The sequence below is a fragment of the Ailuropoda melanoleuca genome, chromosome 19 (assembly GCF_002007445.2).
Source record: "Ailuropoda melanoleuca isolate Jingjing chromosome 19, ASM200744v2, whole genome shotgun sequence".
Classification (NCBI taxonomy): domain Eukaryota; kingdom Metazoa; phylum Chordata; class Mammalia; order Carnivora; family Ursidae; genus Ailuropoda; species Ailuropoda melanoleuca.
In genome coordinates, this window is record NC_048236.1 from 18,211,191 (window position 1) to 18,230,690 (window position 19,500).

Here is a 19,500-nt window from a genome sequence, read left to right on the forward strand (position 1 = left end):
AAGAATCTTTAGAAGATACCTTAAATAGTAGTTGGTTCAAAAATACAGTGAGAGATTATTTTTATAAATCTTAGCAAATGAAAATTTTCTCAGTTGTTAGATTCTTAAAATCATAAGTATAGCAGGAAGACTAATGAGTCTCTATAAGAAGTGTATTATAAATATGAACTATCTATGTGTCATTCATGTAGTGTAATATTTAAGAAAAAAGAATAAGAATCCAATTTTGGGAAGGATAGGTGATATGATACAATTATAAAATGAGAGATGATTAAATTTGTAAGTCCAACATTGGATTTATATGAATATATGGTATTTGGAAAAACATATAAATAACGCTTTCTTAGAACTGTTGACTTTAAATTTGTGATTTCATTTTTTTAAGATGAAAACTTACTTAAAAACTTAGTATCTGTTTCAGAGTGCACCACTACTAAGATGTTTATATGCTTTCTGAAATATATATTTGGTTAATTGTGGGTAAATAATGACCTGCAGTAAAACATGTGTCCAGGCCCATCAACACAAATCCCTCCATTAAGACAGGGGACCAAATTCTGTTCAGGCTCAGCACGACTGTCAATATTTACTTCATAATATGCACCAGTGTATCCACTTGGGCAAATGCAAGTAAAGCCGCAGACTGATTTCTGACAGAAGTCTTCATTAATGCAAGGAACTGATGTGCAGTTCTAAATAAGAAACAGAGAATCACTATTGGCGAGTTAAGATGGTGGAGGAGTAGGAGTCTCATTTTTCAGCTGGTCCCCTGAGTCGAGCTGGATAGGTACCAGACCATTCTGAACACCCACGGAATCAGCCTGAGACGCAGGAAGATACATCTGGATCTTTACAAATGAACATCTCCAGCGCTGAGTATTGAGGTATGAAGTGGGGAGCCATGAATCCATGCACAAATACTGGAAGATAAATGGAAGGGGGAGGGAGCCTCTACACTAGGGTGCCGGGAAGTGGTAGCCACCTGCACGGGGGAGTGGGTGGACTCGCAGACCGGTACCTCAAGAGAGCGGACTGAGACCATTAGCCCGGGAATGCACGTGACCAGTCTGAGGGCCGGAGCTCCGGAGCACGCAGGGGCAGCTGGCAGCTTGCAGTGTTAGAAACACAAAGGACAGAGACAAGCCGGCCCTGGATGTGAAGGCTGGGATGCCGGCTGTGGGGCGCACATCCAGGGACGCTGCAGGGTTGAGCAACACCAACAGAAACAGAGTTAAAGTGGCCAGAAGACCCCAGTGGAGAGCGGTCTGCGATCCCTCTGTTCTGAGACAGACTGGGATTCGGCTACTGCTGCTCTGACTCTCAGAAGAGGCACAGCAAACCGCCAGGGAAAGCCGCCAGAGAACAAAAGCCTGGAAATACCGGCTCACAGCATGCCCATCCCATCCCCCCTCGCAGGGGACACGGAGACTCTACCCAAACAGGGTTGCCTGAGTATCGGCGTGGCAGGCCCCTCCCCCAGAAGGCAGGCTGAAAAACCAGGAAGCCACGTCCCTGAGGTCCCTATAAAACAAGTGCACGCTGGCTGGGTCCTGGTCAATAATTTGGGATCTGGGCAACCCCGCAACCTCTCCTCATCAGAAAGACGAGAAGGAGAAATCCCCCCCAGCAAAGAAAAGACAATGAGTCTGTGGCCTCTGCCACAGAACGAATGGATATGGATATAACCAAATTATCAGTAATGGAGTAAAGAGTAACATTGGTCAAGATGATGTGGAGACTTGAAAAAAATATTAACGGAAATATCAACAAGAATATAGAATCTCTAAGGGCGGAAATGAGAGCGAATCTGGAAGAAATTAAAAATACTATGAATCAAATGCAGTCAAAACTAGATGCTCTGACGGCCACGGTGAATGAGGCTGAAGAATGAATCGGCGAATCGGAGGATGGGTTAGTAGAAGAGAAAGCTAAGACAGAAACTTGGATCAAAAAAATCCAATCTCACGAATGTAGGTTACGGGAGCTTACTGACTCAGTGAAACATTCTAATGTCAGAATCATCGGCATCCCCAAGGGGGTGGAGAAAAACAGAGGTCTAGAAGAGATATTTGAACAAAATGTAGCTGAAAACTTCCCTAATCTAGCAAAGGAAACAAGCATCTGTGTCCAAGAGGCAGAGAGGACCCCTCCCAAGCTCAACCACGACAAACCTATGCCATGTCACGTCATAGTGCAATTCGCAAATATTAGATCCAAGGATACAGTATTGAAAGAGGCCAGGGCAAAGAAATTTCTCACGTACCAAGGCAAAGGTATCAGAATTACGTCAGACCTGTCTACACAGACCTGGAATGAGAGAAAGGGTTGGGAGGGCATTTTTAAAGCTCTTTCAGAGAAAAACATTCAGCCAAGGATCCTTTATCCAGCAAGGCTGTCATTCAGAATTGATGGACAGATAAAGACCTTCCAGAATTGCCACTCACCAATTTCGTAACCACGAAACCAGCCCTACAGGAGATATTAAGGGGAGTTCTATAAAGGTAAGAAGGCCCCAAGAGTGATACAGAACAGAAAGTCACAATCTATAGAAACAAAGACTTTATAGGCAACATGGCATCATTAAAATCATATCTCTCAATAAGTAGTCTCAATGTAAATGGCCTAAATGCTCCCATAAAATGCCACAGGATTGCAGATTGGATAAAAAGACATGACCCATCCATTTGCTGTCTACAAGAGACTCATTTTGAACCTAAAGATACATCCAGAGTGAAAGTAAAGGGATAGAATACCATCTTTCACGCAAATGGACCTCAAAAGAAAGCTGGGGTAGCAATTCTCATATCAGACAGATTGGATTTTAAATTAAAGACTATAGTTAGAGATACAGAAGGGCACTATATTATTCTGAAAGGATGTATCCAACAAGTGGATATGACAATTATAAATATCTATGCCCCCAACAGGGGAGCAGCAAGATACACAAGCCAACTCTTAACAACCAGAATAAAGAGACACATAGATAATAATACATTAATAGGAGGGGACCTCAACACTCCACTATCAGCAATAGACAGATCACCTAAGCAGAAAATCAACAAAGAAACAAGAGCTTTAATACCATACTAGACCAGACGGACCTCATAGATATATATAGAACACTGTACCCCAGAACAATGCCCATGGAACATTCTCAAGAATAGACCATGCTCTGGGTCACAAAACAGGTCTCAACCAATACCAAAAGACTGAAATTATTCCCTGCATATTCTCAGAACACAATGCTTTGAAATTGCAACTCAATCACAAGGAAAAATTTGGAAGAAACTCAAACACTTGGAGACTAAGAACCATCCTGCTCAGGAATGACTCGATAAACCAGGAAATCAAAAATGAATTTAAACAATTTATGGAGACCAACGAGAATGAAAACACAATGGTCCAAAACCTATGGGACACTGCAAAGGCAGTCCTAAGGGGAAAATACATAGCCATCTAAGCCTCACTCAAAAGAATAGAAAAATCTAAAATCCAGTTTTTATATTCTCACCTCAAGAAGCTGGAACAGCAACAGGAGAACAGGCCTAATCCATGCATGAGAGAGCAGTTGACCAAGATTAGAGCAGAGATCAATGAATTAGAAACCAGGAGCACAGTAGAGCAGATCAACAGAACTAGAAGCTGGTTCTTTGAAAGAATTAATAAAATTGACAAACCACTGGCAAGACTTATCCAAAAGAATAGAGAAAGGACCCGAATTAATAAAATTATGAATGAAAAGGGAGAGGTCATAACCAACACCAATGAAAATGGAAGTATTATTAGAAACTTTTATCAACAGCTTTATGGCAATAAATTAAGCAATCCGGAAGAGATGGAGGCCTTCCTGGAAACCTATAAACTACCAAGACTGAAACAGGAAGAAATTGATTTTTTAAACAGATTAATTATGAAGAGCTTGAAACAGTGATTAAAAACCTTCCAAAAAACAAAATGCCAGGGCCTGATGGATTCCCCAGGGAATTCTTCTAAACATTCAAAGAAGAAATAATACCTATTCTCCTAAAGCTATTTCAAAATATAGAAACAGAAGGAAAGCTACCAAACTCATTCTATGAGGCCAATATTACCTTGATCCCCAAACCAGGCAAAGACCCCATCAAAAAGGAGAATTACAGACCGATTTCCCTAATTAATATGGACGGCAAAATTCTCAACAAGATCCTTGGTAATAGGATCCAACAGTACATTAAAAGGACTATCCATCATGACCAAGTGGGATTCATTCCATGGGATGCAAGTGTGGTTCAACATTCGCAAATCTATCAGTGTGATAGATTATATCAACAAGAAAAATTCAAAAATCATATGATTCTCTCAATAGATGCAGAAAAAGCATTTGATAAAATACAGCATCCTTTCCTGATTAAAACCCTTCAGAGTGTAGGGATAGAGGGTACATTCCTCAAGTTCATAAAAACCATCTATGAAAAGCCTACAGCAAATAACATTCTCAATGGGGAAAAGCTGAAAGCCTTTCCCTTAAGATCAGGAACACGACAAGGATACTCTGTCAAATGTCCCATTGTTAATTTTTCAGAAAAAAAAACTTTATTAAACTTTACTAAAACATGTACCATGGCAGTGAACACCTACCCCCTTAAACACCCTAGTAATGGTGCTAACTGAAATCCTTTGTATATAATATCAGGAATTCACTGACCCTGAGTATACATTCCAGTTTGCCTGGAACAGCCCCAGATTAATTCTGTTATTCTGGGGTAATATTAGTAGTGTTTTTACTATCTCTTGAAGGAATCCCGGGTTTGAACACATACTTAGAACAGACAATTCACAATTGACTTATATCCCTCTTAAAAACCAGGCATCTTTAATATCTGATTTAATCTCCCTTTTTATTCTACTCATAATCTTTTTTTCACCAAAATTATTTAATATGTATATTCCCTTTTCAGATTTATTGAAGTATGACTGACAAAAAAAAACAAAAAAAACAAAAAACCTCTGCACTACACTTCAACCATACAGAATGGTGATTTGATACACATGTACATTGTGAAAAGATCTCCACCACTGAGTTAATTCATACACCTATCACCTCACATATTTACCTTTTTTCTTATTAGAGTGGAGGGAGTAAGACCACTTCAGTTCTACTCTCTTAGCAAATTTTAGTTATAGAATACAGTGTTATTAATATAGTCACCATGTTATGTATTACATTCCCAGAATTTCTACATATTTTTTTAAGATTTATTTATTTATTAGACAGAGAGAGACAGCCAGCGAGAGAGGGAACACAAGCAGGGGGACTGGGAGAGGAAGAAGCAGGCTCCCAGCGGAGGAGCCTGATGTGGGGCTCGATCCTGGAATGCCGGGATCACGCCCTGAGCTGAAGGCAGATGCCCAATGGCTGAGACACCCAGGCACCCCAGAGTCATTATTTTCATGTGGCTATCAGTTTTCCCAACACCATTTATTTTTTTTTAATTTTTTTTATTTTTTAAAAATTTTTATTATGTTAGTCACCATACAGTCCAACACCATTTATTGAAGAGACTGTCCTTTCCTCATGTCATTTATTGGTTCCTTTGTCATAAATTAATTGACCCTATTTGCACAGATTTATTTCTGGGCCCTTTATTATGTTCCACTGATCTATGTTTCTGTTTTTATGCCAAACCACACTGTTTTGATTACTATAGCTTTGAATATAGTTTAAAATGAGGAAGTGTAATGCCTCCAGCTCCGTTCTCCTTTCTCAAGATTGCTTTGGCTGTTTGGAGTCCTTTGTGGTTCCATATAAGTATTAGGATTTTTTTTTCTATTTCTGTGAAAAATGCCTTTGGAATTTTGATAAGGGTTGGTATTAAATTTGTAAATCCCTTTGGGAAGTATGGACATTTTAATAATATTAATTCTTCCAATCCAAGAATAGGAAATATCTTTTCTTTTGTTTCTTTAATTTTTTTGTAACTTCTTTAATCGTCTTGCATCAATGTTTTATAGTGTTAAGTGCTCAGATCTTTCCATTCCTCCTGATTAAATTTATTGCCAAGTATTTTATTCTTTTTGGTGTTATTATAAATGGTATTGTTTTCTTAATTTCTCTAATAGTTCATTTTTGGTGTATAGAAATGCAACTGATTTTTGTACTTTGTCTATTTTATAGCATAGCATGTCCCTGCTAACATCCTAACTTTGAATACATATAAAAGCTCAGATTTATACACTCTTAAAATTTGGCATGCTAGACTTGGGATCCAAACCCATCACTTCTCAGGGAGAAGCTGGAAGTTAGGGATTTCTTTCTAACTGTATAGCACTGTGCAAGAGTGGGATTTATGGTGAGAGGGTGTCTCAGCCTTTCTGACCCATTTCCATATGAGTATTTTCTCAGTTGCGCAGTGTGTAGTAGTTTCTGGATTTCTCTCAAGTGGAACTGCTGTGTGCATTGTTCTATACATTCAGTGTACCCATGGCAGGAAGGAAATTCAGGTGCCTCATATGTCACCATCTTGGTCCAGAGTTTTATTGTGTATCCGATCAGAATTTTTTATTCAGCCACTTTTCCCCATGCATTTGTCCAAATCTGTGTCTAGTATTTCTGCATCCTATAGTCCCAGAAATACAGGGGATTTGTGGAGTCAGAGGAACCTAGATAATATCTGTGCATTACTTTTAAAGCATTTGAATATTTTTCTACTTTTATACTACTTTTACCCACTTACTAAATAAATGGTATTTTATTTATTGTTGGTGCATTTATGTGTAAAATGACAATAATTTCATCCAATTCACACAGGTTCCCATGAGAATTAAATAAAATAATGAATAGAAGGTAATTAGCTCTGTTCCTGGGACATAACAGCTGTTCAGTAAATGTTATCTTCTTTCCCTTTATACTCTGAAGGCCAAGGGCCTTGCCAGCCTCTATCTCACTCATTCAGCTAGAACAGAAAATGAGTTTTTAGTATATTTAATATTTACCATATCATGCCATATGCTTCTTAAGTTTATATTGTATATATTACATATGTGTTTATATTCTGGAAGACACAAAGCATGATGCTTTAAACAAGGCATGACATCATTTTTCAAGGTAATGTTAACTCTGAAAAGATTTGCACCTATAATTCTGGAAAATAATTTATGGAATTTTATGACATCCTTAGTAAACCATTTTTATACACTCTTAATATGTTGTCTAGACAGAATTTCTTAATGAATATACAGAAATATGAATCATTTGCACTCTAGAATCTAAGTTACTACATCTTCAAAGATAATAACATATACAAACATGAGATTTTTTTTACACTTTACTCTGAAAAGTGGTATTTTTTAGAACTATCATTGGTTGACTTTTATGCTTATAAACATTATAGTGACTTTTAAGAAATGTTAACATAGCAATAAAAACTCACACTGAAAAGGCTAATGTGAAGCCATTGTATTCATATCATTTATCACATGAAAAATTAAGGATTTGTCAAAATCACCGGAGAGTTTAATTAGTATCCTTTTCAATAAGCAATGGATTGTGTCCTTGATGGTAAAACTCAAATCATGCTTTAGAACCCAGATGGTGATCTTTTACACTCACCCCAGTGATACAGTTAAATGTATGTTTTTATAAATAAATGCCATTTGGACATTTGTTCCATGGAAACAAAATGTTTCCCTCTTAGGCCTACGGCCGGGTATATATAGAATGATTTATTAGAAAGCATTACGTAAACTAATTCAATTATATCTCCCATGGGAAGAAAGGGATTGTTTTTAGACTGCCAAAAGTTCTGTCTCTAGGGTTTACAAGAATCTTTTACTAAATTAATTAGCAGGCTTAATGGAAAATACAAAGCAATTTCTTTTTAGGAAAAAAATCAAATATTCATTTAAAATTCTTGCTCTTTCATGGTACAAAACTTAAGGCTGATACCTTTCCTTCTGTTCATCATCGTTTGTATTACTTTCCTATACCCCATTTAAATATAATAAAGTGCTTTCCAAGAAGAATTTACTAATTGAACTTCAGAAAATGAGAAAATAACAGGCTGGGTGTTGAGAAAAACAGAAGGAAGCCAGGAGTGATGCTGTAAACCAGGGCAATCTAGACAATTAACCTATACCCCAATGCCACATTCATTCAACTTGCATTCAAAATGCCATGCCAGGAAATATACAGAAGTGTGAGAGTAACAAAGCAGAGATATATTGATTGTGGACTGCCTAGCCAGAGTAAACTGCCGGATTGGCTAGTCAATGTGCCAATTATCTCTTTGGTAGCTGTGTTCTATCTGAGTTGTGTAGCTTAGATCCAGAAGTTGTTCTGTGATCTCTGAGCTTCCCAGAAGGATAGAAGATTATTATTTGAGATCCTTTTTATCATAGCATTTCTGTCACAGAATCATGTGTTTTCTTTTTTATACTGTTGTTTTTAAAGTAGTGGGGTGCTTTCTTCAAAGAAGATCTTGGAGAAAGAGAATATGTTAAACAAATAATCATGAAATTTTTCTATCCGAAGGGTGGAAATAGAACATGGTACCCATTACAGCCTCACCTTACCCAATGCAAAGACTTATTAAACTTCACAGAATTTCTCGAATTTTGTGTAGCTCTGAATAAAAACTACTAATGTGGTATATTGTTCCTAAAACTAAAATTGCCTGTGAATAACCTGGGCAGCTAGTTAAATTGCAGATTTAACTCAAAAGGTTTGGTGTGAGGCCTGAGTTTCTCCATTTCTAACAAACCCCCAGGTGATTCTGATGCTGATAGTCCGTGGACTAAACACTGAGTAGCAAAAATCTAGTCCAACAATGTTATTTTACTTTCAAAAATGGAAACAAGCCCAAGGGTGTTACTGACTTCACCAATATCTTATAGAAAGATGATGCCAGAATAAAAACACATAGACACAAAATGCCCTGAACTCCAACTCATTGTACCACCAAGTCTTGATTTCTCTCTCAAAGGAGTCTCTCACTCTCTCTCTCTCTCTCTTTTAAGTTTTATTTATTTATTTGACAGAGAGAGAGACAGCCAGTGAGAGAGGGAATGCAAGGAGGGGGAGTGGGAGAGGAAGAAGCAGGCTCCCAGTGGAGCAGGGAGCCCGATGCGGGGCTCGATCCTAGCACCCCAGGATCACGCCCTGAGCCAAAGGCAGATGCTCAATGACTGAGCCACCCAGGTGCCCCTCAAAGGAGTCTCTTGGCTGTGGAATATGACAATGTATAGGGTAAAGTCTAAATATCTCTAAAATTTACTTCCAGTATAATTTTCATTTGCTGTTTTCTTTTTTCTTAATATGGTTGAATGTGGAACTAAAGTAGTTAATAGGAAGAAGATTTTATTTGATTCCCATTTTAATCTGACTTATGATGTTTTGGTATAAAAAATGCACTGTTTAACTTGCTATTTCAACAAATCAAACAAGATTATGAAATACCTAAAACTGGGATTTCTATAGTAAATATTATTTTTTTCTCTATTGAAAATGTGCCTGACAATACTTTCAGGAAAGAAAGCCATTGAAATAGAAGAAAACAAAAGCACTGTCTTAGAAATAGCCTGAAATGCACAAATGAATCAAATACAGGAAGGAAAAATGCATCAGGGCTGGTATTAGACACTATGCCAAATTCATGAAATGAATGTCAAAATTCTTTAATTTAGAATACCAAACATATTGAAAAAGCTAACACTTAATGCATACCATTTCCTTAAATAAACAAAGGAATACTGCATATGGAACCTAAAGTGTATATTAAAATTCTCAGTAGTATATTGTGCTCCAACTTGGAAAAATGAAGGATCAAGCACGGGCAAGTAATGCAAATGACTGAGAGCAGCACTCTGAATAAATATTATTCAGGAATCGGTAGCATTTTAAGGGACATGGGGTTGGTGCTAGTGGCCAAGAGAGACGGGCTGGGAAAGGAAATGCAATCACTTTCCTCCACCAGTTTGTTCTTCTGATTCAGGTTTGGGCTAACTCTTGCATGAGCAGTCATAGAAATCTGCCTTTAACTTGGAAATTCAAGGCTCATGAAACAGAACAAATAATGACAGAGAGAGAAAATATATAGGAAAAATAGGAAAAGATTCCCAATAAACATACAAATATGGTGGGAAAGGAATAGGCTGTGAGACCAAAAGGAAATACACCCCCCCCCCAAACACACACACACACACACACACAGAAACATGAGAGGTGGGGTGGGGGGCATTAAAAGTAGTAATAAGTATTTCCTGCAATGAAATTGAGTGTATTACATCAAAATTCTTCATTTAATATAGGTAATTTTTGAGAGCAATACACTTAAATCTCGAGAGGGTACTGATTAATAAATATGGTACCTCCATGCAATGAGGTATTAATACAGCAGAACTATGTATGTTAATGTAGAATGATCTGCAGTGATAAAATGAGAAAGTAAGGTACCTTGTGTATGTGTGACGAATATTCCCATTTATGAGACCTACTTTATTTTAAAGACTTTATTTATTTGTCAGAGAGAGAGAGCACAAGCAGGGGGATCAGGAGGCAGAGCAGGAAGAGGGAGAAGCGGGCACCCCTCTGAGCAAGGAGCCCAACACAGGACTCGATCCTAGGACCCTGGGATCATGACCTGAGCCGAGGCAGACACCCGACTGACTGAGCCACCTAGGCATCCAAGATATACTTTATTTTAAAGATGCTTTTAATTGAAGGACATAGATATTCTCTGCAAGACTTATGGTAAACAGGTGACCATCTGGTGGGAAATTCAAACTCAAACTTTACCTTGAAAAGCACTGTCATAGATCAATCATCTAATTGCAGATAAAAGGGAACTAAGAAAAAATACTAGAATAACTTTTTGAATAAGTCCCTTTTAAACTTGTCACAAATCAGAACCTTTAGAAAAGATGCTAGGAAATAAATATAAACTTGGGTGCCTGGGTGGCTCAGGCAGTTAAGCGTCTGCCTTCAGCTCAGGTCATGATGCCAGGGTCTTGGGATTGATCTGGCATTGGGCTCCCTGCTCTGCGGGGAGTCCGCATGTCCCTCTCACTCTCCCTTTATGTTCTCCCTCTCTTTCTCTCAAGTAAATAAAATCTTAAAAAAATAAATCTTTCAATGTCAGAATCCACTAATACTAATTAAACATTAACAACAAAAAGTCAATGTACATAACGTATATGGTACGGGAAAGGTAAATCTTATTATATAAAAATCCCGTTATAAAAATTTCAGCTCACACTCAAACACACACAAACACACTGAAGTTATTTTCTTTAATCATTTCTATTTAAATAACTTCTTTAGTCCTTCTTTTAAATTAAAACTGCTCATGATAAATGCTTAGCTTTCCTTCATCTGAGAATGTCTTGATTGCTTCTTTTATTTTATAATCATATTTTCTTGTTGCCATTTTAGTGCTTTTCTTATGTATCTATAATTTGGTATTAAAAACAAAACAAAAACAGACAGAACACTGCTCCCTTATAGCAGTTATCTTTCTCAGTTCCAACAAAATAAAGAGAAATATCTGCTTTTTATATCACCCTACTCTGTTCTTTTCTGTGAGTGAAAGTGTGTGTGTCTGTCTGTGTGTATGTGTACCCAGAGCTGAGTTAATTACATTTGTCACTAACCACAAATATCCCATACCCAATCATGCATTTGTTTTTATTGCAGCATTAGTTCTAATTTTTTAAAGCTTGCCTCAAATTCTCAGATTGACAAAAACAAAAACAGAAACAGGGATGCCTGATTGGCTCATTTGGTTAAATATCTGACTCTTGATTTCTGCTCCAGTCAGGATCGATCTCAGGGTCCTGAGATGGAGCCCAATTTGGGCTCTGTGCTCAGTGTGGAGTCTGCTTCTCTCCTGATCCTTCCCCCTGCTCGATCTCTCAATCTCTCAAATAAATAAATGAATAAATAAACAAACAAATCTTTAAACAAACAAAACAGAGACAGAAACAAAACAAGTTTGCTTATGGTCTTCCCCTCAAACCCTAACATAAACTTTGCTCTCTCACTTGCCAAGAGGCCTCAGATTTATCACGCTGCCCCATACTGACTTGAGTGTTCTTTTCAATCGGTACTGCCCATGGTTCTCCACTGCTCTTGTCTCCAACCTAGAAAGACAGACTCAGGGGCACCTGAGTGGCTCAGTTAAGTGTCTGCCTTCAGCTTAGGTCATGATTTTGGGGTCCTGGGATGGAGCCCCATCTCAGGCTCTCTGCTCAGTGGGGAGTCTCCTTCTTCCTCTGCTCCTAACTGCTCCCCCTCCCCGCCCATGCTTTCTCACTCTCAAATAAATAAATAAAATCTAAAAAAAAAAAAAAAAGACTCAGACATTGGTCTATGAATGCCCTTTAGAGACTATTATTTGGGCATTGCAAAAGAGAGGAAGTTATAATAAATAGGTCAGCTAAGTAACATATACATTTATATCTATATTGGTATCTCCAATTAGAACTGGTGAGCAGGAGGTATTTCTGAAAATTATTTTATTTCTGTTTCTCATAGAAAATATTCAATATTTGCAAAATGAATGACCAAAATTAACATTTAGAGTGTATTAGTGAAAAGAACACTTAAAAAAAAAAAAAAGAAAACCTCTGTTGAACTGTAGTAATTAACATAGATGATAGCATGAAATTTTAAAAAGGAGAACAGAACAGAGAGTCCTAAACTGACCCATATATAGGAACTTAGTTCATGAAAAGTGAGGCAACCTGAATCAATACAGCCATGACAAACCCTTTGATAAAAATTCTTAAAAAATTCATTTTCCTACTTCTTATCAATCATAATAATATATTTACTATGGATTAAACTACTAAAAATGTTATTAATCCTAAAACTGTAGGTGAGAATATAAGAAAATAATTTAAATATTGCTGCATGGAAAGACTTTCTAAGGAGAGATGCAAAGCCCAGTGTCATAAAGAAAAAAGTAAAGAAAAATACAAAAAAATACAAAAAATATGGTGTAAAAGAATGGTCCAGTTTCATTCTTCCACATGTGGCTGTCTAATTTTCCCAGCACCATTTATTGAAAAGACTGTCTTTTTTCCTTTGGATAGTCTTTTCCTGCTTTGTTGAAGATTAGTTGACCATAAAGTTGAGGGTCCATTTCTAGGCTCTCTATTCTGTTCCATCAGTCTATGTGTCTCTTTTTGTGCCAGTGCCATGTTGTCGTGATGATCACAGCTTTATAATATAGCTTGAAGTCAGGCATTGTGATGCCCCCAGCTTTGGTTTACTTTTTCAACATTCCCCTGGTGACGGGCATTAAGGAGGGCACATGATCCAATGGGCACTGGGTGTTATACACAACTGATGAATCACTGAACACTACATCAAAAACTAATGATGTACTATATGCTGGCTAATTGAACTCAATAAAAAATACAAAAATCTCACAATTTACAAGTCTTATAAAGTAAGACCTGAGCCAAAATCAAGAGTTGGATGCTTAACCAACTGAGCCAGCCTGGTGCCCCTAAATAAGTAAGGTTCTTCAACACTTATTTGGAAAACGTAGCTATTAAAAGGCATGAGTCAGGCTCCTTCTACAATCTTTTTGTACCATCATAATGGTGCACATGAATGTCCTGGCATATGCTCTCAAGAGCATTAACAATGCTGAGAAGAGAGACAAACCCTAGGTTCTTAATAGGCCATACTCCAAAGTTATCGTCTGGTTTCTAACTGTGAGGATGAAGCATGGTTACTTTGGTGAATTTTAAATCACTGATAATCAAAGAGGTGAGAAAGTTGTTGCGAACCTCATGGACAGGTTAAACAAGTGTGGAATGATCAGCCCCAGATTTGAGGTACAACTCAAAGATCTAGAAAAATGGCAGAATAATCTGCTTCCATCCCGCTAGTTTGGTTTCATTGTACTGACAACATCACCTGGCATCATAGACCATGAAGAAGCAAAATGAAAACACACAGGAGGGAAAATCCAATTCTTTTTCTAGAGATGTAATTCATATGTGCAAATAAAATGCCTCAATGGACAAAAATAAATAAAAGGAATGAGTCAGGACTTTGTATTACAATGCAGTGGTTCCTAAGATACACTAAGTGAAACAAAAAGTCACTTAGTAAGAAGGATAATGAGTCCAATTTTATGTTAAAATAAGATAAAAATGTAAGGAAAAAATCTAGAAGTACATAGGTAGAATTTTAATAATTGTTCTCACAATATTGCATGTGTGTATGAATATATACAAATCTATATATAATAGAAAATATTTATTTATTTATATGTTTAATTCTGAAGAAGAATGCCACGTTTATACTACCGAGAGATAGGCTTTTAGAAATTGCCATAGGCAATATGTATAACAGTGCAAACAAGATAGATGCCTTGTCTATTCTTACTAGGGAATTTATTAATTATGACACTTCCTTTTCCACATCAAATATGGCTTCACTACCTAGAACCAAATCAATGTAATATCAACAAATAATTAAATTAAAAAATAATGTGTCAGAAAAGTGCTAATTGTTTTACATGTGTTATCTAATTTAATCCTCACAACAACCCAAGAGTGGGGTGTTACTATGACTACCCTCGTTAAATAGCTAAAATATGATTTCAGAATATAAATAATTTATCCAAGAACACATAGCAAGTAAGTAGCAAGATAGTGGCTCAACCCTGTTTCTCCTTAATTCACTTAACCACTGCATCATTCCCTCTGAAAGGACAATTTACTGTTATAAGTGCATTATCACACCAATGACTGTGTTTACGTAGGAATTGTTGTAACTTTATTTTACTGACAAGGGAAAGAGACAAAGGATTTAAATAAAATATCCATAGTTTCACAATATTAGAGTCTCTTTTTTAGTCCCAATACTTCCTTCCTTTACCATGTGAGACAGGAAGGATTTGGAAGAATGTCCCATTATTCAGGAAGGCTCACAAGATTCTCATCCACCAAATATGGTCTCAAACTTCAGGCAACTGACATTTCTCAACTAATCAGGCATCCCACCTGAAATGCCATTTGTCAATCACATCACAGACTCCTGATGACTCAAATACAGATCCTGAGAGTTACACGTGTTGGTGTTCTTTACATGTACCCACCTCCTGGCACATACAGCCAGTATTTATGTTCTTGTCATATCTGGATCAATTTAATATCCTCTCATCCCTAGACATCCGCAGATACCTGTATGTCCTAAGACCAGAAAGGGGGAGGCAGATGACAAAGCATAAGCCATTTGAGCCTTCTTTTGACAATAACCACTTCCAGGATTTAATTAATGAGGGGTACAGATTGCAGAAATTGACGATAACAAGACACAGAGGAGGAAAAGTGAAAAGAAGCTGTGACTTTAGTTCTGATTGGAGTAACTGAGAAATTACAAAGAAGAAAGGTGGGAGAGCAGTTAAATCATCAATAACTGCTGAAGAAATGACTCTGAAACCTATAATGAGTAGTTTGGTGTTTCTTTTAAATTACTCAAAATTTAATAACAATTTTGAAACTTCCATTAATATGATCTCACATCTTGAGCTAGTACATTCTGCAACACGTGAACATTGATACTCACTAACGAGATCTACACATCTGAAACACAGAATTACATTTTTAAATAAGTAAGACAGTAAGGCATAATTTCAAAGGAGTTTCACTATTTAAAGGTTTTCTTTTCCAGTTAAGGTAAAAAATACACATTCCCATGAGCAATAGAAGGCAGATTCTGTTCCTGGCTTCTTATCCTTCAAGGTGACTGGACTGAAAGAACAGATCAATTTTAATTTTTGCCATCTTCCCCATGGCAATGTAAAGAAAGAACAGTTCTAAAGATAAAAAGTATGTCTAGAGTTCATGTAGGGAACTGAAGTCAGCTATGGCCGAATTGCATTGCATTGAGCTACCCATCCTCATCCTCCCTTCCCGGCTTACAAAGTCAGTAGCAGGACTAGAAAAGAAAAACAATGTCGCAGAAAAAGGCTGGTGCATCTATGAACCATTCTTCTTTGCCACCTGCATCTTCTAGAAATACCCAGGGTCTAAATTTGCATGAACTAATATTCTATCCATGAGCAGGAATTGTAATTATACAATTTCATAAAGAGAGTAAAAAAATACCTTCCACGCACATAGGGGTGAGAGAGCCAGTCTACTTAGGGACATTTTAAATACTAAGTGTGTGGTATTATCCCTTCACAGAGCAAATAATAGAATGCCTCATCATCTTACCTACTACTTCTATTACTGTGAGCAGTTACCTTTAAGTATATTAAAGTCCAATTAATCCACATTTATTGAAAATTACTTTATGCTAATGAGCAGAAATAAAAGAAGGGCAGAGATAATGTATCAGTACATTGCATTAAGTAAAACAGGCAGCATCTGTCATCTTAACTGTACTTAGCTCTCGTTTTATGAAAGAGCATAATTAAAATTATCTTTATCAACTTTCCCTTGACATTAAGTCTTAAATATTGTGAGTTAAATTTACTTCCTGATTTAATAATAGAAAAATAAAAATAGTTACCTTCCATGCAGACAAGGATTTGAGAGACAATCATTTGTATTTGCTTCACAGTGTGTTCCGAAAAATCCACTCTTGCAGTCACAGGCATAATGATTGATGCCATCAATACAAGTTCCATCATGGAGACAGGGTTCTGATAGACATTCACCTATATTTACTTCACAATCAATGCCTACAATAGAAGAGACAAGACAAAACATGAGACCATTTAAATGTAAAACTCCAGTGTTTGTTCATTATGGTAAACAACACCAAGACATCAAGACTCCCTCCCTGTAAAGGTAATTTGACACACTGTAGCAAAAAAACAAAAAACAAAAAACAATCCCCCACATTTTTCAAGGTTGAACATGTTTAGAAGTCTATGAACTCTCACACTACTAATTTAATGTAAATGAGAAAAACAAAGCACACTTGATCTACTTAAGAAATTTGTTTTAGTGTGAGGAATTGCTAATTGAGAAAATTAGTGAAGTAATGAATTATATCAAGTTGTCACTATAAATACTAATTCATAGGTTTTTTCCATAGTTTTTTTTAAAAAATGATTTTTTTTAAAGATTTTATTTATTTATTTGACAGAGAGAGAGACAGCCAGCGAGAGAGGGAACACAGGCAGGGGAGTGGGAGAGGAAGAGGCAGGCTCCCAGCAGAGGAGCCTGATGTGGGGCTCGATCCCATAACGCTGTGATCACGCCCTGAGCCGAAGGCAGACGCTTAATGGCTAAGCCACCCAGGTGCCCCTAAAAAATGATTCTTGACAGTCAAATATTTCTCGCTTATAGGAGTTAAGAAAGAGTTTGAATTTTTCTAACTTTGGTCTTGGTTAGTCTGCTAATGGGCTGGCTGAGATCTCTAAATGCAACCTAATTTTGGCAAAATACCTAGTGTTTTCAAAGGCCAAGTTTTAAATATTTATTAAGCACCTACCATGTACTACCTCTGTGCTCAACTAGGGGTACCAAACAGAATAAGGAAAAACAAAACAAAACAAGAAAAGAGAGTGACCCTGTTAATCCAGAAACGTGATGTCAGAGACAATATTTATAGATAGAAAACATCTGGAGAACAACATAAACAAAGCTTAATGGAAAGCTAGATTTCATTTCAGGTTTTACATGTGAGACATATGAGGAAAAAGTAGAAAGGCATGGTAAAAATCATTAGAATAATCCCTCTGTCATTGTGTCCATCTGTACTGAGCATCTAGCCACCATCAGTTGAGCAGTGACTGGCATGCCAGGCCTTGTGCTGAAGCCTGCAGATAATATTGCCTTAGTTAATGGTCATCTATCCTGGAGGTAGATATCATTAACTCTAACTCACTGGTGGATAAACAAAGGTTTGTAGAGTTTAAATAATGTTTTCAAATCACAGGCCATAACAGCAGATTGGGATTCAAATCATGTGGACTGTTCTGCAGCTGCTATGGTATGTGCATAAACTGCTATGCTGAGTAATACAATAGATACTGTTTAAAACAAGACAATAGATCCAAAATAGTCTCTTATGAAAGCCCCACATCACCAACACAATACTTAATTACAGTTTCAGCTCTCCCAGAAATGGAATCCTAAACCAGGCAGTCAGGAATCACCTGCTCAGCACTAGTTAGGTAGTCTGTCTGATAGACTCCCGCCAGCCCCTAATGATTGCAATAACCAACCCGCTTTTTGTCTTTTTTTTTGATCTAGTATAACTTCCTTGTTCCTGCTCCCTTTAGGCTATAAAATTCATTTTGCACAGCTCCTCAGAGCTCCAGTCTATGTATTAGATTGGATACTGCCCCATTTGAGTCTATTTTTGGGCAAGCAAACTCTTAAAATTTTTAATATGCCTCAGTTTATCTTTTAACAGTTTCAATTAAAAATATGTCTCTTACAGCTAAGAACATAATGTTTTGTTGAGAATAAGGATAAGCTTATTAAATACGAAGCTATTACAATGCTTAAAACAGATAGTTATAAATAAGCTAGTTGGAAATAAAGAGAAGCTTGCGAACAAGTTTATTATGAAGAAAATAATAATAATGACAATAATAATAACTGATACTTGGAGACCTTACCATGTGCCAGGTACTGTTGAGAACTTAAATAGATCAACTTGTTTAAACTTTACAATAGTTTTCTGATGTGGAAATTCCTCTCCCCATTTTATAGAATAAGAAAATAAAGCACAAGGTCTCACAGCTAGGAGATGGCAGAGCGCGTGCTGTTAGCCACTGTGTGATACCATCATACTACATCTTAATATGTAACAGTGAGGTGTCTGTCCTAATGAGAGAGCAAACTGAGTACTTCGGGCATTTAAGAAATGGAAGTAATTAAGTCTATATCTGAGAAAGAGGATCAAGAAAGCTTTGTTTTTCATAGTCCATAGTCTCTCATGTTTCATTCCCCCTTCTGATACCCCCCCTTTCTTTACCCCTTTCTTCAAACTGAAGACTTCAGAGGGGAGGGGGGTGGGGGAATGGGATAGACTGGTGATGGGTAGTAAGGAGGGCACGTATTGCATGGTGCGCTGGGTGTTATACGCAACTAATGAAGCATTGAACTTTACATCGGAATCCGGGGATGTACTGTATGGTGACTAACATACTATAATAAAAAAATCATTAAAAAAAAAAAGAAAGCTTTGATGGTCATGTGAAAAGGAACTAGAGAAAATTAATATAAATAGTTTGAAAGAGTACCTTCTGTGTGAGTTAGGTCCTATCTCAGCATTTGTTTGCATACCAGCAAAAAAGCTGGGGAGGACAAGGCTACTGGCAGATAGGCAGCCATTTTACAAAGTGATATCATAACTAATTTTCTTATCATTTGTAGAACTATTTATTCAAGTGAATGTTATTTAGAGCAGTCACACTGGGAGTCTGTGATTTATTGCAAATGAGGCTTCAAATGCAAAAAATATTTTTGGAAATTCTCTTTGTAGACTGTCAGTTTTCAAGTCAAAATCCTATTATGTAATGGTTACTTTTTTTTTTT

At 36.9% G+C, this 19,500-nt stretch overlaps 1 protein-coding gene and 1 pseudogene across 1 annotated transcript in view; one reads left to right on the forward strand and one right to left on the reverse strand.

Moving 5' to 3' along the window:
• The window catches only part of EYS (eyes shut homolog), a 1,484,071-nt gene that overhangs the window by 928,155 nt on the left and 536,416 nt on the right, over nucleotides 1–19,500 (reverse strand). Inside the window, 3 exon segments of the mRNA XM_034648271.1 lie at nucleotides 493–692; nucleotides 15,498–15,579; nucleotides 16,514–16,685. Coding sequence (XP_034504162.1) covers nucleotides 493–692; nucleotides 15,498–15,579; nucleotides 16,514–16,685 — 454 coding nt within the window.
• Nucleotides 13,582–13,971, forward strand: LOC109490596 (annotated as a pseudogene).